The sequence below is a fragment of the Eretmochelys imbricata genome, chromosome 6, assembly GCF_965152235.1.
Source record: "Eretmochelys imbricata isolate rEreImb1 chromosome 6, rEreImb1.hap1, whole genome shotgun sequence".
Taxonomy (NCBI): domain Eukaryota; kingdom Metazoa; phylum Chordata; order Testudines; family Cheloniidae; genus Eretmochelys; species Eretmochelys imbricata.
In genome coordinates this window covers 30665621-30690307 of record NC_135577.1, presented here as the reverse complement: position 1 = coordinate 30690307, position 24687 = coordinate 30665621, and the positions used below count along the sequence as shown (strand labels likewise).

Below are 24687 nucleotides of genomic sequence, written 5' to 3'. Positions count from 1 at the left end.
AAAAAGATCCCCCACCAGTGTAACGCATTTCATATATATGAAGTATTCCTTTCTACACGTTGATCATTTTCAGGAATTACAAGCATGTAATGCTGATTTTAAAAATCTTTCCATACTGTACCTTGACATTTAATTCTTTTGCCACAAGGCTGGGACTAAGAGGCAAACGGCATTTGTTCTTCATGAAAAAGGATTGTACACGTTCCATACCACTTTGCAGGACAACCTGAGAGCAAATAAATAAATAAATAAATAAATAAATATGCAGAACTGTCATTAATCCATTAAAATACCAACAGGGATATTTTTGACAAGCAAAGTAATTGCGTAGAACAGCAGAGCCAATGCCCTAATTCCTGAGGAGTGCCATGAGATTTTAAGTGACCACAGTCACAACTTCTATTTTATTTCTCATCCAAAAAACATAACCCCACCAGTACAGCCCTAATGCCATGCCAGTGAAGTTTTTCATTGTCAGTTCCTTTCCTCGCATCATAACTACTCCCCCACCAAAGCTACAGCTAACAGTTGAAGATTAGTCATTGACAAAAATCTGTTGATTTTTTTTACTCCTCTGTTGAAGAAACATTTAACATCTGTTGATGAAAAACATCTTACTATACTTTTATACAGTGCTGTATTTAATGTGAAAGCTGAGTAAATTTACTTTGAAATTCAAGTCAGTTGTATCCCTCTTTAACACACAAAATTAGAAGTTACGCATACGCACCTGCCTAGCAGATCCACTTGTTTGTTTTACTTTTTCTGCAACCACTCCCAAAAGCTGTACCAGTCTGGTCTGCTTTTCCAGCTCTTCCCTCAGGCCTTTTCCACAGACTGAGAGGAAGGCACCAAGAATACACTCATACCTTACCCCAAACTTTGCATCATGTAGGGTATCCTTCAAAAGCCTGAAATAGCAGGTATGTAAGTTACTAGTTTTCCCTACAAAGCGATATTTCCCCTCTAAAGCGAACATTTTAGATAGAGTTCAATAGCAAGCCTTTTTTTAAAAGTCTGTTAACAAGTGATATTACACAACGCTGCACACACATAAGCAGTTACTGATTTACAGCAAGTAATGTAATTCTGAAAACTATATGTATATGGTTCTTATGGATTCATTTGGTTTTATTACAAGGAACACTATCTTTTGCATATTATGCTGACTTGATGTAACATCCATTGACCTGTCAAACATTATTGAAATTTTAGCATTTAGACAAATTACTTTATTCTGGAAACACCAATCTGACTATAATTAAATGATAATGAAAGACATGTTCTTACCAATATACACAGTGTGCTATTTGAATATTTCCTAATGCCCGAGTCAAAATGAATCTGACTAAAGAGTTGTCCAGGTAGGTTTCATACTTCAATGCCTAAATGTAAGAAAATCAGTCAGTCAATTTTTATATTCGATTATACACTGCCTTTGGTTGTTTTGGGGAGTTACCTCTAACATTTAAAGTTCAGTGGTGATCAGAGAATCTTTAGCATCTCAGAGCAGAGTAAACCCACTAGCTTTGGCTATTAATCCCAGATAATCTGTGAAAGTTTTAGATGATTGAGAAACTAATTTAAAACAGACACCTGAAGCTGTAGTGGTATTTTAAAGAGTAACAATTTTATAAATATAGACTATATATGAAAATAACCAGGGATGTCAGTAATGACATTTCCCCTACCTCTATCCTTGCTCAGGAGAACAAAAAAATAGCCAAAATAAATATCTGCCCCAGATTGATTTATGTCATTAGCCTATTGGCTTTTAAAGGTCACTCCCTCACTTTTTGCTCAATAAATCGGCTTATCATTCAATTTATACGGGATAAAAACAGCCTTGTTTGTCACACAAGACCCTTAAAACATCCTGGGCAACTGGAGGTATGGGGTTGCCAGATTTGTATCTCTATTATCTAGCATTCCAAATGTGTCCTATTTTAAGATGGTTCCCTCTCCAGTGCCTCTGTATACATACCAGCCTGGTTTGAGACCAAAAAACCACTACACTTAGCTATGCCATTTGGCTCCCCCTCTTCTATACTTTAAAGGCTACCCACACCCTTAAGGGAAAATCCAATGTTTGCATCTACATGGGGCATCCTGCAAGGTGTTAAGACAATTACAGCATCTGATCTTACTAATTCTCTTCATACCACTATGGGATAACCCATGCCTCAAGATCAAGGCCAACTCCACGCTTAGACAATCTGGATAGAAAAAGGAACAAAAATTGAATATACAATGTGATAAACTGGTCTCCCTTGATCACATGATAACAATCAGCTACCACTGTCTCAGTTCCTTTTTTCAGCAGCTATGCTTAAGGATTCATGCAAAGATAGGGAGACAATTGATCTGTTTTAACTCTCTCACCTCTAGAAGAGCCTGTTAAGAAATAAGAAAAACTTAACTTTGGAGGATTTCCTTAAAATGCCTTAATGCTTTGCAGTACCCTCTCAATCTCAATCTGAAAGAAAAATGGGGGAACCTCCCTCCCCCCCAAAAAAATCTTAGCCTTAGTACTGCAACAGAAACCCGGGAGGATAACTGGCTTAATGTGAAAGAGAAACTTCAAGTTCTTTATCCTTGCAATTCCTGCAGAACAAAATACAAAAAACGGGCATTACTGGACTCCAGAACTTTTGTTTAAGTCTCGATTGGTAACATATGGCAAATGTTAGAGATGCTAAGAGCCACATGTGAACCTTTCTCACATCCTCTATACCTGTCAAAAAATGCATGTGTTCCGGATCACCATATTCAGTGCGCTCTCAAGAACACTAAGTGTCACCATCGTTCCTTGTCCAAGCTTGCATAGTATAGGGGTGCTGGATGATTTATTACCACCAGATGGTATGAAGAAATGGATTGCAGTAACTATTGTAGTGGCCAAAAAGTTATTTTGAGAAGATGGAAATCTTCAATTCCTCCTTCATACACAGACTGGGTCAGTGAGAGCACTCTACTACTGCATTAATGGAAAAAAATACTGTCTAAGAGAAGTGCTTGGAAAAAATACTGGGATGTCTGGTCACACATGAAAATTGTTTACCTTTTCAGTTTAGTATTTATTAGTCCCCAATACTCACAGGTTGTTTGCTCACTTATTTACCTATTTAGTCATTTTAATAACTGATGCTTTGCAGGACCTCTATGGGGTCATCCCCCCCCGGTTTTGCAAATAATGAACGTTGAATTTTGTTATTTATATGCTATTTCCACCTTATGCATTTGTATGTGTTTTGTTTCATTGTATTTATTTTTTATTGTTTTTATATAAAAGTTTAAAAAGTGACCATTTTGTACAAAGTCTTTCACGAATCCAGAAGGTGCTAATATAATTCTATTTTTTGTTCTTCCTAACCCAGCATGTAAATTAAGTAACTTAATATCACTCATAGCACCTCTGTACCTAACCTTCTAATGGCAACACTAATTAAAAAAAGGACCCAGATGTGTGTTTTCGCACCCAAAATATACCAAAAAATGTTTTCTTCAAGAGTTCTAATGTTGGAAAATGTACCAAAAGAGAAAGCAATAAATCTCACCTGCACAAACTGGGGGAGGAAGTCTGTTAACTCATCATCACTTATTGCCTCAATCCAATTCACAGCTGTGGTTCGCAGTTCCTGATCTGCAAACCTGCAAGAGCATCACAACTCCACACTCACTGTTATTGGTTTTAACTTCAGCAGAGATACACATGAAACACGACTAAGTCTTGGGAGCTAACATTTTTATTTTGGCAGTGCTTGCCCACTCCCAATAGTATCAGGCCCTCCACGTAGAATGCACAGTATAAACACAGGCACAGGGATGCCTATCTCTAACAATTTATTGTCTTAGCAGCTTGCTTAGATAGCAAACCTATTCTCATAGTAAAAGGATAGATTTTGAAGTGAGTCACTAAAGTCTTCTCTTGTAATGTTATGGTAGGATGTCAATTTGGCTGAGTTTATCAAAGAAATTAAAACAGCTTTTGAAATGTAGACATGGGGTTTTTTGGTATAAAAATTTAGGCCATATTTTACAAGTGAAGGAAATCCAGATAATCCTCTTATAAATGAGAGTTTAGAAGTCATCTTTTGTTGGTAATCAAACCCTAATCAAAGTGCACTTTAACTAGAAGCCCATTCAGTAGCTACCTCCAACCATGCAAGCCAAAGAGAAACAATTTAAGTTAATGGAAGCCATAGCTTATAAACAAAATTACAGAATGTGCAGTGGACATACTTTACAATGCATTTTGCAGCACCCTACAAAACTTGTAGTAATTCAACAGCGGATGACAAATTCTACAATGAATTACAAACGAGCATGCTAACTATTTGCACAATACAACAACATTGGAAAAAAGTTAAACATCCAATTTAAATGCACAATTACAAATTGTGCATTTGTTTCTATAATTTATGAAGTTCACTTACTTTGAATCCAGTAGTTCCAGTGCAGTCAAAGGAGGTAGGGGAGGCCACTGCTGAAGCAGTGAGTAGATTTCAGGAAGACTTGCCCAGTCCCAGTGTGGGGCACTAGCTAATATTTTTGGAAGGCTGTTTGTGTGTCCATGGCAATATTGTCGCTTCTCCCACAAAAATTCTTTATCTTCCTTTGATAGCCTGCAGACAGTCCAAAGAGCAGTTTAGTTCATAAGAATGACTATCATTACTCTGAAGAATACCAAAGCACTTGCCAAAGTCCATATGTAAGTCACTTCATCTACCTCCAAGATCGAATACAACCTACAAAGTTTTAAGTAGGCAGTGAGGAAGGTACCCCTGAAATGGTAGATTGTTGCTCAAAGCAATCAGAACTTTATCATCGTTTGAAGTTTCATCCGAAATTGAGCGGGCAGAGCACTGAATGCCATACTGCAGTGTTAGTTCAGCACAGATGACACAGGAAGACTGCCACCTACAATATCCTAATTTCTTTTAAAAAAAGAAAAGGAGTACTTGTGGCACCTTAGAGACTAACCAGTTTATTTGAGCATGAGCTTTCGTGAGCTACAGCTCACTTCATCAGATACATACCGTGGAAACTGCAGCAGACTTTATATATACACAGAGAATATGAAACAATACCTCCTCCCACCCCACTGTCCTGCTGGTAATAGCTTATCTAAAGTAATCGTCAGGTTAGGCCATTTCCAGCACAAATCCAGGTTTTCTCACCCTCCACCCCCCCACACAAATTCACTCTCCTGCTGGTGATAGCCCATCCAAAGTGACAACTCTTTACACAATGTGCATGATAATGAAGTTAGGCCATTTCCTGCACAAATCCAGGTACATACAAAAAAACTTCAAATCCAGACTCCAGCGAGAAACTGCTGAATTGGAACTCATTTGCAAATTGGATACTATTAATTTAGGCTTAAATAGAGACTGGGAGTGGCTAAGTCATTATGCAAGGTAGCCTATTTCCTCTTGTTTTTTCCTCCCCCCCCCCCAGATGTTCTGGTTTAACTTGGATTTAAACTTGGAGAGTGGTCAGTTTGGACGAGCTATTACCAGCAGGAGAGTGAGTCTGTGTGTGTATGGGGGTGGGTTTTTGGAGGGGGGTGAGGGAGTGAGAGAACCTGGATTTGTGCAGGAAATGGCCTAACTTCATTATCATGCACATTGTGTAAAGAGTTGTCACTTTGGATGGGCTATCACCAGCAGGAGAGTGAATTTGTGTGGGGGGGTGGAGGGTGAGAAAACCTGGATTTGTGCTGGAAATGGCCTAACCTGACGATTACTTTAGATAAGCTATTACCAGCAGGACAGTGGGGTGGGAGGAGGTATTGTTTCATATTCTCTGTGTATATATAAAGTCTGCTGCAGTTTCCACGGTATGTATCTGATGAAGTGAGCTGTAGCTCACGAAAGCTCATGCTCAAATAAACTGGTTAGTCTCTAAGGTGCCACAAGTACTCCTTTTCTTTTTGCGAATACAGACTAACACGGCTGTTACTCTAATTTCTTTTAGTGATCTCTCAAGCGTATATAGCAGCTTCGGGAAACTTATCAACTGTTCTGTGAAAAGTTTATTACATAGATTTCCCCCAAAAAATGGGTTCCTGTGTTTCCAGTTCTACTGAATCTCTTCATAATGAGCACTGCACAGCTAAACCCAGGCACACAAGCCTCATTTATGCGAAAGAAAGGGGGCATATGTGGCTATAGATTGTGCGTCAGCCTTTAGTAAGGATGCAAGTTTTAGGAGATAACAAGCAACACTGTATCCCATCTCCTTCCCAGGTAGGGGGGAAAGACGGGGGGTGGGAGAGAAGAGAGTCAGGATATAGTCACAAAGGAGGCTCCCCTCACAACAGTATTTCAGCCTTATTAATAGAGAATGTTGTGCTGTTTATGAAGTTAAGACGGTTATAAATACAGAATCCTGGTCAGTAATCCTGTTCTACTAGAGGATCTGATGTTAAACAGAGACAGCATTTATCAAACTTTGTCAGGCACCACCCTTAGTAGAACTCTAGTCTCCCATTTTCTCCTTCCTTCTCTAGTTCTCTCGTAGCCTTGCAACGTTTTAAATAACCACTGCCCTCATCTCCCAAAAGCCAGAAATTCATTCGCAGCACCTGCCAGGTCATTAATTTGCCACCACTGTCCTACAGTCTGAAGAGGTCCGAACAAGCACATTTTGCAGAAAGGGGTCAAAAAGAGAAAAGTCTAGTAACAAGGAAGATGCCTGGGTACAAGCTGTGGAATAAACAAGTAGGTGTTGTAATTTCAAGACCACTGTTTTCTGGGGTACATACAGAACACTGAAGTCAATCACAGGACTTCAAAAACACTAAGCTAATATTTCAGACTAATACAGAGAAAATTTAACTAAAGTTATGTACTTAATTTCCTCTTCACAGAGTTCCGTACATGTAGAAAGATAAAATATTGCTACAATAGATGAACATACCCAAGGGTGCCATCTTTGGCAAGAATAGCAAGAAGACGCTCCTTTACATTTTTTTCCAATGTTTCTATTGAATGATGTACCAAACCGTTTGCAGCTTGTGGAATTTTGTATACAGTATCAAAAGCCAGGGAGGGAAAGTCAACCTGAAAAATGAGAACAGAAGCCAGTCTTAAAAAGCTTTCAGAAAGCTGAAAAGGCTCCCTTAGCACTGAACTACTGCATCAGTGGTCAATGATCACTGTTTTTACTCAGGCTGTCAAGCGATGAAAAAAATGAATCGCACTGTTAAATAATAGAATGTCATTTATTTAATTTAAATATTTTTGGAAGTTTTCTACATTTTCTAATATATTGATTTCAATTACAACACAGAATACAAAGCGTACAGTGCTCATTTATTTTTTTTATTACAAATATTTTTGCTGTAAAAAAGAAATCGTATTTTTCAATTCACCTCATACAAGAGCTGTAATGCAATCTTTTTATCATGAAAGTTGAACTTACAAATGTAGAATTAGGTACAAAGAACTGCATTCAAAAATAAAACAATGTAAAACTTTAGAGCCTGCAAGTCCACTCAGTTCTACTTCTTGTTCAGCCAATCACTCAGACAAAACCAGTTTGTTTACATTTGCAGGAAATAATTCTGCCTGCTTCTTGTGTACGTCACCTGAAAGTGAGAGCAGACGTTTGCATGGCACCGTTGTAGCTGGCGTTGCAAGATATTTATGTGCCAGATGCGCTAAAGATTCATATGTCCCTTCATGCTTCAACCATCCACACTGATGACATGTTCTGCTCGATAACTATCCAAAAAAGTGCAGATCGACACATGTTTGCTTTCATCATCGGAGTCAGACGCCACCAGCAGAAGGTGGTTTCTCATTTTTGATGGTTGGGTTCTGTAGTTTCTGCATCAGAGTGTTGCTCTTTTAAGGCTTCTGAAAGCATGCGCCACACCCTGTCCCTCTCAGATTTTGGAAGGCACTTCAAATTCTTAGGTCAAGTGCTGTAGCTATCTTTAGAAATCTCACATTGGTATCTTCTTTGCCTTTTGTCAAATCTACAGTGAAAGTATTCTTAAAACGAACAACATCCTGGGGCATCATCCGAAAATACCATAATATGAAATACATGGCAGAATCTGGGTAAAACGGAGGAGGCGGCATACTATTTTCCCCAAAGGAGTTCAGTCGAAATTTAATTAACACATTTTTTTAAACCAGTGCCATCAGCATGGAAGCATGTCCTCTGGAATGGTAGCCGAAGCAAGAAGGGGCACACAAAAAAGTTTAGCTATCTGGCACGTAAATACCTTGCAATGCTGGCTACAAGAGTGCCATGTGAACGCCTGCTCTCACTTTCAGGGGACACTGTAAACAAGAAGCTGGCAACATTATCTCCTCTGAATGTAAGCAAACTTTTCTCTTAGTGATTGGCTGAACAAGAAGTAGGACTGAGTGGACTTTTAGGCGCTAAAGTTTTACATTGTTCTGTTTTTGAGTGCAGTTATGTAACAAAAATCTACATTTTTAAGTTGCACTTTTACAATAGAGAGATTGCATTATGGTACTTGTATGAGGTTAACTGAAAAATACTATTTCTTTTGTTTATCATTTTTACAGTGCAAAAATTTGCAATAAAAATATAAAGCAAGCACTAATACACTTTGTATTCTGTGTTGTAATTTAAATCAATATATTTGAAAATGTAGAAAAACAGCCAAAAATAGTAAATTGCAATTGGTATTCTATTGTTTAACAGTGTGATTCAAACATCAATTAATCACAATTAATGTTTTGAGTAAATTGCGTTAACTGATTGTCAGCCCTAGTTTTTACATTGGTATTTTGGTTTGGTATCCCCTACCATAGCCTGAACAATGAAGAGGTTCCCCGTGCCCCCCCAAAAGTGGTATCTATTTCTGCTGACAGACAAAGTTCTTGATCACTTACAGCATTCAAACAGTATCTACTCAAGTCAAAACAAGAACCCTAAAGCTAAATCAGAAAATACACTACCTGCAATACTATTTTTTCCATGAGATTTCCTCTTTTGTAGGCAGTTCCTGATGCTGGAGTCACATGTGATGAAGTCCAAAGATGTAAGAGCTTCGTCCCACAAGTTAACAAACTAAGAACACACACAAAAAAAGCACAGTATTTCAGTAACTATAACTTGTGTCTACTCCTCAAAAAGAATTAGTTGTGAGAAACAGTAGGAAGTCTGGGAAGCAGATCAAACACCCATTAAAAGAAGATAGCTCACAAATGATAAAAATATTAATCTGCTATCTCTTCATAATTTAAATGGACTATCAATAGGTTCACTATAATGGCAAAAATTTGTCACAGAATATAGATGTTCTCAAACTGAGAGCAGGCCAAGTATCAAATTATAACCGTCCCTGAAAGAGGAAATTTTTTTTTTATTCCAAAGAGGTTCTATATTAAGCTTCTGAACTCAGAGGGAACATTGGGAGCATGCCCATTTGTTTGGCTGCTCAAAATCATAATCCCCAACAAAGAATATGATCTCTACTAAGAAGAATTTCATTCTCCTATATGTTCATTGAACTATATTCTATATATATATATATTTTTCAAGTCCTCAAAATGCTTGAACCTGAGAGAAGCTCTAAGCCGGCAGAGGCAGAAGGATAAAGTTAAATAGTGAAATGGTTGACTTGACTAAGGGAAAAATGTCTCGCCTCTCAGATAAATAAAATGGAGCACAGGTTGCCCATGTGAAGCGAATAAAGCTTTCAGACAAAGTAAATATTCTACAGGCAACAATCCTGCACCAACAAGGATTGGACTTGGGATCTTTTCTCATCTATAGCTTCTATGATTTGATCAAACCACATATTGGTTTAGCTGCAGATGCAACATTTTGCTAATAACTTCACATTACTACTAACCAATTATACTAATTAGTATGAGTCACTACAGTTATATATTTACAGAGTTCTAACAGCGTGCTGGGCATTGTACAGAACAGAATTCTTGCCTCAAGTAGTCTTAAAAAAATCTTCCAGTCAATGCAGTTTAATTTCCTGAAAAAGATGTAAAGGGGACGATCAAGCCTTCAGTGTGTTGGGGAGAAGGGGCTGGGAAGGAAGAGGGGGACGAAAGAAGAGGCAGTGATACCTTAGTCTTTATTAATATGAGGTTCATAATTCAAAACAAAAAACAACCATGTATCTAATTACATGCCACTGAAGAACAAATGAACACAGATCTAGCCCTTAAGAATTACACAGTATTCTTTCAAGCACTTGTTAGTTCCCTTATGTGGTAGCAAGAATGGAAGAGCTGTATCCTTTCCAAACCCACACTTCATCACAAGTGCTTCCAATCTGGCTTTAGATTCTCACAGCACAGTAATGACCTTTGAATCTTCAATGTTCTAGTTAGCAGCAATTTTTAGATCCCCTTGTTATTGATGTAATTTGAAAATGCAGCTGGAGTATTTGGCTTGTATCCCTCAACTACCTTGGCCCGCGTTCAACTGTAGTAGTCCACGGTCAGTCTCTGCTAGCATTTCCACATCTACTGCTGCATGTTATTCATCCAACTTTGGCCTAACCTTCTTTTTGATCCTTGTGCTTCAGGGAGTTGAAATAATTCTTGCACGTGAAGTACAATTTATCCATCTCTCTGCTCTTCAAACTGTTGATAGGATTCTCTCCAAGTAGCCCAACATTACAATATAATTAAATTGACAACTTGACATTCAGCTGAAGATAAGCTCGATCCTATTTGGTAAAAACTTAGATGCAGGACCATAGGACCAGCTCCTCAGCTGTGCAAGGGCAGTTGTGTCTCCCTGACAATAGGGGGTCCTCAGGTAGCATACAACCACTGTAATGCATCACTCCCTCACGAACGGTGCAGCGGGTGTGGTCAGAGCACTCCTGGGCTGCAGAGATACCAGCTCCTGGCATGGTCTCAGAGTTGGTTTACACTGTGATAAAAAACCTGTGTGATACCAAGTGTCACTGCCCAGGGCAGCTGGTTTGGGCTGTGGGGCTAAAAAACAGTTATGTAGCCAGAGTCCAAATGTCTATGCTTCCATTTTATAGCCCAAACCCTGCAAACCCGAGTCAGCTAACCCAAGCTAGCCACAGGTGTTTTTTGCAGTGTAGACATCCACCAGTCAGCAACTGTAAAGGTAAGTTGCAGAACCCTCAAGCGGCTTCAAGCTGTGCCTGGGGACTAGTCTGGGGCAGATCAGCTCAAGATCAGAGAAGCACAAACGTGACTTAAGGTTACCTTTGCATCCCCAGCCAGAGTTTTGCTCCTCAGCTTTCTTGAGCAAGGTTTGGATCTGGGCCAATGGTCTTCAATGATGCAGAGCTTTCTAATATTTACCACTTTCTCTTTACATTCCTTTAATTGCACACTTATTACACCTTGTAAAAAAGTTACTTTAAGTCTAGTAAACGATGTCTGATTCATCTTCCGATTCTTGTTCCAGGAGGCCTCTGAATATTCCCACTTGTGGAATCAAAGCACCTTATGAGCTTTTGGAATCTCCTAGCCTATACTGGCCACTTACCCCTCCCTCATGGAGCATTACAAGTGGAATGGCTCCAACTGCCTTTAAGTTCCTGCTCAACAGCTGAAGGTTTAAAACTCAGTGTTCAAAATGTTTCCCTTAATTTTAATGGTCTCCTGCCCCTTTGTATCTACTTTTGTTTATAGTTAAGACTGTTGCTTTTAATTTAAAAAAAATAAGGAAGAAAGGGTTTCTTTATGGCAGAAGCACTGTCTGGATCAGCAAAGACCATGAGGGCTGCCTCAAAATCCCTTCTGATGGTGGAGGGTCTTCAGATCTACTTGACTAAAATTGGTATGGTGTAAGTCCAGCATCAATTTTGAAGAGCCACTCAAAGTACTTATTCATATTATTGTAGAGACGAGAGGCCATGACTAAGATCAGGGTCGCATTGCACTAGATGAAGCACTATGTCCATCGTAAACAGTATGCAGGTGCCTGAGCTTATCACTGAGTTGAATGTCAAGTATCCAGCACCAATGACTAGGGACTGAAGAGCTTCTTGCTAATGTAGCTTTGTGTCCAGCATTACTGGTACCAATGTCCCCAGATCTATACTGTCAACTAAGTCCTTTGCAAAAAGAATAGAGCACTATTTAATAAGTGTGAATGTACCGGGGGGAAAGAGAGAAAAAAAGAGAAACTAGTTACTGGTACATAAAAACTATCCTTAAAAAGACAAATTAAATACCTTGATAATTTATACTCTCCTTTAAATGTAATAATCTGGGGTCAGTTTAAATCACATAACAGTTTCACTGTCTACGACAAGAAACCACTGTTCAGTGTCTGTAAAACTTGAAAGCATTTCGTTCTGGTTTGTCTGATCTCTGGATGTAAATCTGTGAACCAGTAAACTTTTCCTAAATGTGGATAGGCTGGAAGTGATCTTTGTTACTTACAAACTGTATTTGTTTTACTCAGAGCTTTCATAATCATTCTAACTACTGAATAAGCAACTTACAGAATTAGTGTACTACATTAGCAATGCTAATGTATAAAGTCAATTCTATCCACTTTTTATTTAATGTTTTTGTAGAAAGCATTATCGTATTTGATTTTTTTAAGCTCTTTCGAAGTTTGATATGGTTTATCTTTTTAAAAAAAGCTTACACCAGAGTAATAAGACCAGACATCACTATCATATGAAGACTTGAGACTAGAAGAGACTGACTGCTTTCTAGACCACTAAAAATAGAATTTCACAGAAGGAATGTAAAGGTGAGTCCCAGATAACATTTTTAAAAAGCCTCTTTTCCTCCAATCTCCATTTAAGAGCACTGCAAGAACTGAGTTTCTTTCAATGATATACAGTCCCAAAGACTTGTTCACATAAGCTCAATGTCCTGGATGAAAAAGGTTTCAGATGATGCCCTATTTGTTCAAGGTGATGAGCTGGACAAAAGAGCTCTTAACACAAGTCAACTCCTGCTGAGCAAAGCAATGGAATTTAGCTTTACTAAAGCAAGAGTAATCCTATTGGGAAGAGAACCCTGTGAAAGACCTATGAGCAAGCTGCTCTGCTCTCTAACCAAATCTGTTCTACCACCACATTGTTACCAGCTCCTGTCTCCTTAACGCTTACAGAGTGAACTCGTCTGCCTTTCACACCTTCTGCCCAAATGCCCCTGATGCTGCTCATTAAGTGCTATTCTCTCCCTCCCTATAGAAGGTTCTCAATCAGTGGAGAAAGGAGTATATTTTTTAATTCAGTAAATGTTGGACAGTAACACTTGGGGACACTTACGTACATATAATCTATTGACAGGTTTCAGATTAAGTGAGCTGTAGCTCACGAAAGCTTATGCTCAAATAAATTGGTTAGTCTCTAAGGTGCCACAAGTACTCCTTTTCTTTTTATATATAGTCTATTGTTCACCAGCACCAGGACTGCCTCAAGGATGCTCTTATTATACTACAAACTGTTGCTACTCTGAAGTACTGCTACCCACTGTGGTCTCTATTTGGGAAAATTATCATGTAAATGTGGGTAAAATATGAACATTCCTTGATTATTAATATCATCCAAACAGCCTATCAACCCAACCCTACTCGTCAGTCTGTTAGGAGACTGCAGAAGCATTTGAATAGCAACATCTTATAAGCAGAATTCTATTTACTGTTCATCCTTCATATCTAACTAACAGTAACTTCCAACACAGCACGTTCTATTAAAAACAATGGCAAAGAAGCACTTGTGGAGTTCATCTAAATCCCCTTATAAACCCAAGTCATTCGTTAAAAACAAACCTTTTGGATGCTTACCGTCTAAAGTCAAAAAGAGGTAAAGAAACTTGACCCAACATCTCTGGGCCCTTTCTCTGTTTATTTGAATCAGGTGAACTTCCACTATTTTGATTTAATATTCCAAACAGAGTAAGACACAAGACAGATTCCAATGGCAATTGTGAAATCTGGATAGGGAAAATGATTCTGTAAAATAAAAGTATGTTAAAGAAGACTCAACTCAGAAGAAAAGAAACCATTAGAATCTTTAAAGGAAGTTACAATATATGTTAATGCTTTTTGTTCTCAAAAGGAAGTGAATTAGTGTTGAACATTAATATGCAAAATTTAATTTATTCACACATTGCATCACATCTCTAGTATCAGTAACAATTTCTGAAGGGCGCAAGGCAACAACCCTGCATCATATCTAAGTTCAAAAGTACCTCTTAATGGACAAGATTTCTTGTGTAAAATTACATGTTCTTTCCAAGGAGCTGGACTGTCTAGTATAATTAATTTTTCCACTTTTTTTGCTCACTATCAGGGCCTATAGATTTGGTTTAACACCCTCTACTTTTCTAAGTTTAATATTAAAGTCAAGCTTTGAGACAATAGGTTTTTTCATCCAAATGAATTGCTGTTTCATGTAAGCATTTGCGTGTTCTGAAATGGCACACAAAGTAGAACCTTCAAATCTTACTAAACACGAATAAAATTCAATGTACAGAGTAAAGTTCACACTATTCTTTTTCCGGTCTTGACGTATTCTTTAGTTTTATTGTAATGTCAGTTTTATATGCCACAACCCTACACTTCCTACATTAAATGGCCTGAAATTAGCCTAAGAGACCACCTGTCTCCAGTGATACACTGCCCATCAGTAGAGATGCTCAGGTTAGATCCCCTCTCACTATAACAGAGGGCAGCAACTTCACCATGCTCTAGTGTGTCCTGTGGAGTCTGAAATAATGTTCTGCCCTGGTATAAAATAGCCAGGATTTTGTTGACCGCAGTACCCATTTGTTTAACCTGGCCTTTGAAGAGATAGGGAACTAAGGTTTTGGCAGGTGGGTAGCTTTGTAGGGATTTGGATTACAAAATGTTGCCTAATAGAAGTGGAGAGTTGAACTGTGTATTTAAATTTATGATTTTAAACAAAGGGTAAGGTGCTCAAAGCTTATGTCTGGGCACTTTTTATTGTTCTAAGTTTGATGGGGAGGGTACTGAAAACGAACCGTGTATGGGTGAGAGGAGCCGACTTAACCCCCAGGATTAGGACACTATCAATCCAGTTTTCCTCTTGTGTTCCCCACCCCACCGCCCCCACCAATCAAAATCTAAATTAGGTCATCGAGGACAGTTAAACATTCCCACACAGAAGATAAGAAAATCAGACATTTTTGCTATTAAATCTTAAGTGATCATTTAAAGAGTCTGCCTTTCTGTCAGCGGCAGCCCTCCCATTTAAGATTTTAAAAATTAGAACATATGCACAATTGTCATACATTGCAAAGGAATGTTAAAACGCACTGCTTGCATTTAAGTGAAGATTAGCTTATCACTGAAAAATGCTTAAAGATAAACTTCCAGAGTACTTACAACACTAACAAGTTTTTCCCTCCCTAGACATTTGGGCCATAACTGAAGCCTTTTTCCGGTTTACCTCTTTATAGGTGCAAACTGTGCCCACAAAAAGGGAGGAGTTTTTTAAAATATGAGTTTTCCGACAATTTATAAATGTGAACAATCAGCATATTACTAGAGGGCATTTGTTTCTTCCTTCTACCCCCAGACTTTCAAAATTATCAGGGTAAAGTGCTACTCTAACCCAGACAGTATTAACATGTCAGACATGTGTGATCACAGAAAGTCTAAGTTCACTAAGGAGTTCAACAGAATTAGCAGCTTACTAACTTTCTATTAACTATCCAAGTATAGTTAGAAAATACTATAATTAAAGACAGGAATATTTTAATGAAGGAGCAGAAGTTCTAAAATTACTTACAGTTCATCCCATTTAATCAGATAGAAGAAATTCTTGTATGTGCCAACTTTCTTGGACTGAACGGGTTTAAACAGATCTTTTCCATTATGGGTCAGAGAGCAAACCAAGTAGTATTTTTCGTAACTGGAAAGGAAAAGTCAGCATGCTGAAGCAGGAAGAACAAGAGATAGATAACCGATTTGTAAAACAGGACATTAGTTTAAATAAAATTACTCACTTTGACACCCAACTGGTAAGAATTCCATGAGCAGCAAATATTGTGAATTGCAGATGCTCTGTGGCAGTCCATGCTTCCTTAGCGCTTCTATTATTTTTTGTTGCAGAATGGCTGCTACTGCAGCCTGAGTTTAAGTGAAGGTGAAGAAGGGCATAGACTGCTGCAGTCAACTGGTCTATGCTCACTTGCACAGGGTTTTCAGGCTGCAATGAACCTAGATTATAATACATCTTTAATGCGTATCTTCCTAAAACCACCATTTGAAAACTATTCTGAAATAAGATTAAAAGCTTTACTTACCAACTGAACTGTTGCTAGTGTCATCAGCGGGCTTTAAGGACACCTGCACAGTAAGTTATGGCAAATTTCAGAACACTGAAGCAGCTTACATCCAAATAACCCCCAATTGCCATTCTTCTCAATGACAAACTTTGTAGTTTAAAACACATGATGATTATCTGAAACACTGGGCCAGATTTAGGCTCACACTTTGGTCCCTTTGCACTCTTGTAGCACAGAAAGTCCATAAAAGCTACCATGTGTGACTGAGAATTCACAGTGAGGGATCAAGACCAGAGCAAACTGCTCCGGTTAGCCATAATTAATGTAACAGCTGCTAGAGGACCATTAAAAAAAATCAGAATAAATCAATAGTGTTGAGGGTGCTCTAACTTACACCATGGGACTAGGGGAACACAAAGGTGGCATACAGATCAGCTACACCAGAGGAACAGGACTGTTAGTGTCAATATACCACTTCTAGAAAAAAACTGAAACCATAGTCAAGATATTTCTTTTATTGATATTTATTCTTGATATGAGAACTTATTTCTCAAACTATGCAACAAATTTAGTGTTAAGCATGAACTTTATACACCTAGGGAGCACCAAACTTTTTCAAAAAAGTGTATTCTATCAGAGCTATCTTCACCATACAGCTAGCTTCAACATTTTATTTTTTGTTCAGTGAGTAACTGATGAGACCTACTACAAGTTAGCTCCTTAATTTTTCTATATCTTTTCCATTATTCCTTTTTAACAATTTCTTGTGTAAAAAGCAACCTGTAATATGATGCAATACCTGGATGCTCTATCTTCCATTACACCACTGTCATGTCATGAAGGGGTACTGCTGTAGCATAAAGAATGGAAAACTTCTTACTGATAAGTTCCTTTCTGCTAGCAGCACCTCACACAATTCTGGACATCTGGCCTGCTTTCCTCTCTCGGCAGCTCACCGAGAAGGATCAGGGTTTTGGTGCCCGATGGTCTGGCCACATCACCTCTGTTCTTGCTGGCTGCCAGATAAGTGATTCCCAAGCTGTGAAACTTGCATGACAACAAGTACTCCAGAGACAATGAAATAACTGTACCTTAGACCAAGACAGTCACATGGTAACAATTCCACTTAATATCTGACCCTGGACTCACAAGCCATCCAGGCTGGCTAGGACTATGGAAGACGCTGCTAGCAGAAAGGAAATTAGTGGTAAGAAATTCTGTTCTGCAGCTCTGTATCTCCCACAATTCTGAGCATCTGCAAAGTAGTGAGCAGTGAAACAAGTTTAGTAGGAAAGTACGATCCTGCTTTTTTGTGAACTCGCTCAAATCTGTATTATTTCTTGGGCTACCGCCTGAAGCGCTTTCCTGCCAAAGGAGATCCCTGAAGACAGACGGTCCATCCTACAGTGCTTCGAAGATGTTAGCTGTAGACCAAGTGATGACTTTGCTAATTTCCAACAGACCTGCTTGTTTCACCCATGAAGTTGCTAAGAATCTCATGAAATGCACCTTGACCCCTTTGGGACAGGAACCGCTAATGATCTGTAGGTTTCCACAATACAGTCTAATCTACCTAGCAATGGCAGACTTTGAAGCTTTGAGTCCATGGCACTTAGTGTGGAAGGATGTGAATAGGGAGCCTAATCTTGTTATGGATTCAGTATGCTTGAGAACTTTTCAATGCTCTTCTGACATCTAAAGTGTGCCACTCCTTTTCAATGGGATATTAGGGGTTTGGACAGAATGAAGGAAGTGCAAACTCTCGGGAAGTGTGGAAGGATGGATGGATTCTGGTGTCCTGAGCACCACCTTGTCCTTCTGAACACCGCTCCTGAATAGGTAAGGCTGCCAGCTCCAATACACCTGGCAGATGTGACAACTATTTAGAAATCAGTATTAAATAGAAAAATAAAGTCTGACACTGAAGTCAGAGGCTCGAAGGGATGGCTTGTCAGGTCCCTCAAAACTAGGATTAGGTCCCATTTGGGGAAGAATGGCCTGACCATGAGTCTGGCAAATCAGACTGTGTGAAGGAATGTGGTTAACCTGTGGATGGTCTGCCAGGGAGCCCAAGGACCCTGTGAATAGCATGGTACTAAGAGCGGACACTTAATATGCAATTGTACGAAGCTACAGGCCTATCTATGCCTTCTTGAAGAAAGTTCAGAATGGCTGGAATTCTTGTGTTTGCACTGTGCTCTTGGCACCAATTGTTGAATATGGACCAGATAGAGGAGTTTGCTTTTAGTGTCAATACTCTCCTTGATTAAACCAATGTCTAACTATGGAAGACAGATGTGCTTTCTGGTCAACAGCCAGGTTGTTAGTTGAAGCTGTTTTAGGTCTGGATGAAGAAAAGAATTTTGTGAGAGGATGTCTGGTCTCTGTGGAACCTGAAGTGGGGGTTCCAATGTCAGCTCTATCAGGTCTGAGTACCAAGGTCTCTTTGGCCAATGAGTTACCAGTATTGCCTTCACCTATTCTTTTATTTTCTGGACCACCTTCTCCAGTAGTGGGGAAGGTAAACAGTCCCTGCAGCCAACTGTGCAATAAGGCACCTGTCTCTATGGATCTGAGTCTGCCTCCCTTGTGAAGTATTCTGGCCTCTTTGCATTTGTACCATCCACAAAACTAGTCAGTTGAAAGGAAAGTGAACATCTAAGTGAGGATATCTAAAATCTCCTGATTTAGGCACCACTCGGAGTTGCTGACCATGCTGAGCCAGTCTGCCTTTTACTTCACACCCCCTTTGGTATTGATTTCTCAGAGGGAAAAGAGGAACTGTTTTGCCCACCTCATTATTTACACTGTTTCTGTGTGTAGTGCCACCTCCTTGTTCCCCCTTGGTTGTTTACATATGACACTGTAGTCATCGTCTTATTGATCAAGGACATGGTTCCCCCTTAGGATATGCTGGAACCGTCGCAGAGCTAGCTTGACTACTCTCAGCTCTAGGAAGTTTATGCTGTGAGCCTTTTTCCTCCAGGCTCCAGAGGCCCTGGGCTATTTGGGTTTCCAAGTAAACTCTCCAGCCCTCCAGTGTGGCATCGGATGAGAGGACTTAAAAAACTGGAAGCCAGATGGGCTGACCACCATTGTACAGAGTTGAACACCTGTGCTGGAACCCATACTTGATCTTTCACGCATTCCAGGGAGTGGTACCACACCATCAGATTGAAGGCCTGAAGATTTCTGATGTGCGATTGTGCTGATGGAGTGAGCCCCATGCAGGACATCAGAAGTACCAGCAGTTTGAGACATAGCATTATAGTGAGCCTCCTGAAGCTCTCAAACAAGAAAAATTCCTGGATGGAACCAGAGAACCTTTCTTGGCACTGATTATGAAGCCATGTGCCTTGAGGAGATTGAACATCTGAGACATGCACCCCTGTGCGATGCGGATTGTGACAGAGCTCTGATCAGGATGTCATCCAGGAAGGCGTGAATTCCCCGTGACCCGATTCTGGTAACTGTCCCCAACATCCTTGTAAAAACCCTGAGAACCAGGACAGGCTGAATGGGAGTGTTCAGTACTGAAGTTTCCTGCCACAGGCAAACCCCAGAAGTCTGCGATGGCATGCCATGATGGGGCTATGGAGATAAGCTTCTGGTACATCTACTGAAGTCAAGAATTCACCCCTCCCACCCCAGGCCAGGGATGACACTGTAGAGGCTAGGGTCTATCTGAAACTTCATTTCCTTCATCCACTCTGCCTTTTTAGGCAGAGAATAGCTCTGATATCTTCTCTCTCCCTCCTCCCCGCCATGTGCTTCTGTACAATGAAGATGATGAAGTAGAAACCAGAGAACCTTTCTTCTGAGGAAACACTATCACTCCCATATCCGGAATATGAGATCTTTTGTTCTGAATCAGATTGTTTTATAGGGTCAGTGGAGTTGGGTGACTGGATGAGGTGCGCCCACAGCTCCAGGGAACATTCCTGGCTTGCTACTTCCCTAACCCACTTGTTGATGAAAACCATTCCTTTAGGAAATGGGAAATCCCGCCTCCTAGTTTCAGCTCCGATCACAGGCCTGTGCGATCTTTGTCATAAAGTAGATTTTGGCAGGGCTGAGGTGATCTCCATCACTGGAGATTAAGAGCAGGTTGGACAAACACCTGTCAGGAATGTTCTAGATAATACTTACTCCTGCCACAAGTGCAGGGGGGACTGGACTAGATGACCTCTCAAGGTCCCTTCCAGTTCTATGATTCTATGATACTCAGACAGGCTTGCAAGTGGCTCTTTAACATGTCATGAGACTCTTTGCAGCACATATTAAAACACTGATGCTTTTACAATGTTATTAACCAATTGTAGTTGATAAAAACAATATCACCTGGTCTGTCACTTTGCTGAAAATGAAACAATGAATTCACACTACTGTGGCACTGGGTAATGCGGATTGCTAATTTGGCTCCTGAACCACTGAGGTCTGAGTATCACTGCACTGGACTTTTCCCCCAGACCTCGATTCCATTGTTCTCCCCTGGGGAATTTGATGTCTGTTTGCTGGTACCTCTGTGAGGACCAGGAACGAACAGAGTGCCTCTCCTGGATGGCCAAACTATGCTGTATTTTGTCGCATTGTCAGCCATCGCCTTATACACCTTCTCTCCAGAAAGGAGCATGTAAACGTGGCCAAGCACAAACCTGCTTTGTGAGTATCCACCTTTCAGGGCCAGAGCCCTGGCTCAAGCTGTGAACCTCAACGAATCTATTGAGGCATCAGCTACAAATGCTGTTGCTAGGGAAACTTTCTTTAAAGTGGAGCCAAAGTCAGGGTGATGGCTGTTCACAGGGCTTTGATATCTTCCAGGCAGGAAAGAGATGCTCTTGCAAAGCAGATGGTCACCAAGGATGGTGGGAAGGGAGGGGGCGGAGGAGCCTTCAAAGCCCTTTAAGAGTGACCTCCATCTTTCTATCCAGGAGTCCTAAGAATCCTATCCTGCTACAGCAGTGTCACCCATTGGTATCAACAGACCCTGTAGATTCTTGAATGTTATAGAGCCTGATGTCGCACTTGTTAACATGCTAGCCCTTATCAGGCTTGTTCCTTTTATCCCTGATCACCCTCTGGAAGATTTCAGGGCCAGACAGCTCATCTTCATCAGTAAGGGAGTGGAAGGTGGACAACGACAACAACTTATCTCCTGGATTTTTGTGCTTTTCCTTTAGATTCCCCCCCCCCGTTCATTTTTTTTTTTTTTAAGAGTGCTTTGGAACCATAGCTCTACTGCAACTTTGGTAAGGCCTTTTGCAGCTTGTCTTCCTTCAGCCCTCTTGAGAGGTCTGACTCAGAACTCTGTCCTGCTGGGTGCCATCCCCCTGGGCAGGGGGGATCATCAGAGATCTCCTGGTCAGCTTGAGAATGAGGGGAACTGATTAGAAGCCTTGCTTCTTTCCCCAAGGTGCTGAGGACCCACTTTAAGGCTGGGACTTCTGGCTCCACAAACCTCCGCTCTTTGTTCAGCAGGTGTCTAGTGGGACTTACCCCTGAGTCGAGTGATCAGGATCCTTCTCGCTTTCAGAGCCTCTCCCTGCTCTACACTGGGGTTCCTGGTCCTCCCTCCTCCCCCCCCCCCCCCATTAGAGTTGCAGCTGCCTCAGCGGGTAGGAGACCCAACCTGTCTGACTCCTAGCCCCAGAGTTAGGGATAGAAGGCTGGGCACAGGCTGGGGGCAACTTGCCATCTGCTGAGCCTGGAGAAGGCTGCTTCACCTACAAAGCACTGTTTGGATTTAACCCAGTGCTTTACCAGCTCCTCTGCCATGTCTGGAAGGGGCAGAGGAGACAGCACAGAAATGCTGCAGCAAAGGTTCAGGGCGGGCTAAACCAAGCCAGGTGGAAGGAAGAATGCTGAAGGAGAACATTGCTCCCCACTGCCCAAAAAACTAAGCAGAAAAGTTAAAATATGAGAATGTGTGGGAGCAAAAAAAACAAAAAACCACCAAACCCTGCCATTGCCTATTCCTATAGAGGCAGAGAATCTGTCAGTGAAAAAGAGCAGTGGGGGCATAGCCAGACCACGTGGCACAAAAACACTGAATGGCCTCCGTGAGTTGCCTGCAAGAGACAGGAGAGCAGCCCAAGCATCCTCCAGAATGGTGGAAGATACAGGCTGAAGAAATTGGGAATAAAACGCACAGGAATGTCACATGCCTGGACAAAATGAATGAGGGATTGTTGGTCAAATTCCAACTCTAATAACTCTCACCATGCAAGTTCTCCCTCAGTTTTAGTTTAGTATAGACTTTCTTCTAACGTCTTGTCCTAAATCAGTTAAAGAGACTAAATGATTAAATAGCTGACAATCGATCCCAGAGGCAGCTAAATTTAAAACATGGATGAAGTGAATCTTCTACACCTCATACCTACCTCATAAGAGTGTTAAGAAGTTCTCTTATATACTTATTGTGCTGACATGCTCAGTCAGATAAGAGAGTTCAGATTATTAATATAGATAAAACCTAAGAACCTTGTAGTTATCAAAGATCTTAAAACTTGGTAAATCAGTTTCCACAAAAGAGCTAATTACATTTTTACTTACAGAGAGGCTGCCATGTCTCCACACTATTTATAAAACACTCAGAACCTGGGATGACAAGTGCTATATACATACCAAGCATTACTAAAAAACATGACTGGATAAAAATATATGTACAAAGATCTATTGTTACCCCTTGACTCTTGTGGCAACTGCTAATCATACGTAGTGTTTGGATGGAGACTATTAGAGAACTCCAATTAAATGCAATTTTCCTTCTCCAGAAGTGAACTTCACTTACCCTTAACAAGGGTAATCTAAGTAAATATTTATTGTTACAAACAAACAGATTTTTTTTTTAACATTAAAACAGATTACAGAAATACACCGTTTGTCAGTTATGAAATCATGATTCCACCCATGAGGATTTTTACATTCTGCAGACCATATTCTTTTTCAAAGTTTTCTTTTAGGCTGTGGATCAAAGAAATTTTGGAAATTGCTCCAGTAAGGTTTGGAGGAACGCTGATTTTTTTCTGTGACATTCTATGGAGCACAGACATTTTTATGCAGATTTTCTATATTTCCATGCCAAATTTTACTTTTCAGGTGCAGTCTGAAGGGGACTGTCTGACTCCCTGTTTAGGCTGTTCTAGTGCCTGAGAACTTTACATTTGGTAATTGGTTGGTGAAATCTAAGTATACATCTCACAACCAATTTACAAATACTACTGCCATCACAATGATGAACCCAGGAAGGTTGATGCCAGTGTGATATTAGCGTGGTGGTACAGCAAAAGGCATAGCTCTGCAAAAAACTCTGGCTTTGATGTTTTCGGCAGTTTTATTCCTTTCTGAAAAGGACATTTTCCTTCAAATGAAGATCCCCTTTCGGTATAGCGAAGTCAGATCTTGTCAAAAAGCAAGCCAACTTCACGGAAACAAACTGCTCAATTAAGGTGGCTTTTGTATGAGAATTTGCATCATTTGGGAGCACCTTTGGTCCCAGATTCAATACTCAGGTAAGATGGAGTTTTGAAGTGCAATTGGTAGTTTACACACTACAGACAAAAACGCTGATCATTGCTCATAAGAAAGGGAGAAGTTCCTATCACTGAAGTTCTCTGCAGAAGGGCATGAACTAATAGTTAAAGCTTCATTCGAATTTAGTGCACCCACTGCCATGCACAAGTCCACATAGCAGTCTCAGGCTGTTGTATAGTACCCACTTAATATGTGAAAATACCAATGCTCTCTAATTTCAAAAACATTTTAAGCCACGATCATTTATAGAAATAGAAAAGGATGCTAAGAGTTCACCATCAATTAAATATTCTTTTGAACAGACTGAAAAGGGAATTTTTTAATCAAGTCTTCCACATTGTTAGAAGTGTCCCTTTAAACTTTTTATTTTTAAAAATCAACCCTACTTAGAAATGCTGCAGGAGGTTTCAGTTATCACTACTTTGGAAATAACTTTTTAATAAATACTGAGAAATATTTTATCAGAATGCCATTGATACAATGTGTTCAAGTTCACATGATAAACCTGCTTACCTCAGGACTTTTACTCCTTGGAAGATTAACAGCCCTCCTCAGCTTCTTTACAGAGTCGGTTATTGCTTGAGTTTCTACTCCATCCAGTGCATAGCAGATTTTTCTTACAGCCTTGATTACATGATCTACTGCTTTCTGTTGGTTCTAGCAAGAAAAGTACGCAGACAAAGAAAGGAAAAAGTTTGATTATGTTGGCAGAAATTGAGATTGCTGCAGTCCAAAAATCAAGATAAAATTTTAGAGGGGAAGTCAGAAAAAAGAAGCACATTTTTGGACATTATCTATGGATATAGCCTCTCAGTTGCACTAAAAAAAGTTACGTTTTTAAACTAAAACCATAGTTTTGAAATCACATACAAGTTGTGACATCAACTTTTAAAGTACAAGTCAAGAATTTTTCCTTGAACTAAACTGCTTATGGCTC

The 24687-nt window shown here is 40.0% G+C and overlaps 1 protein-coding gene and 1 long non-coding RNA gene across 2 annotated transcripts in view; one reads left to right on the top strand and one right to left on the bottom strand.

Moving 5' to 3' along the window:
• Positions 1-24687, bottom strand: part of PIK3C2A (phosphatidylinositol-4-phosphate 3-kinase catalytic subunit type 2 alpha) — an 87036-nt gene that overhangs the window by 21118 nt on the left and 41231 nt on the right. The window contains exons 9-20 of the mRNA XM_077818333.1: positions 24264-24407; positions 16236-16278; positions 15936-16149; positions 15719-15841; positions 13750-13917; positions 8946-9057; positions 6925-7067; positions 4437-4625; positions 3558-3651; positions 1291-1385; positions 731-911; positions 122-226 (exon numbers count right to left, since the gene is read on the bottom strand). Of these exons, the coding sequence (XP_077674459.1) occupies positions 122-226; positions 731-911; positions 1291-1385; positions 3558-3651; positions 4437-4625; positions 6925-7067; positions 8946-9057; positions 13750-13917; positions 15719-15841; positions 15936-16149; positions 16236-16278; positions 24264-24407 (1611 nt within the window). The remainder of the gene's footprint in view (positions 1-121; positions 227-730; positions 912-1290; positions 1386-3557; positions 3652-4436; positions 4626-6924; positions 7068-8945; positions 9058-13749; positions 13918-15718; positions 15842-15935; positions 16150-16235; positions 16279-24263; positions 24408-24687) is intronic.
• LOC144265600 (uncharacterized) overlaps positions 1-24687 on the top strand; it is a 37009-nt gene that overhangs the window by 9168 nt on the left and 3154 nt on the right. The window contains exon 4 of the long non-coding RNA XR_013346322.1: positions 12593-12705. This is a non-coding gene — a long non-coding RNA (uncharacterized LOC144265600). The remainder of the gene's footprint in view (positions 1-12592; positions 12706-24687) is intronic.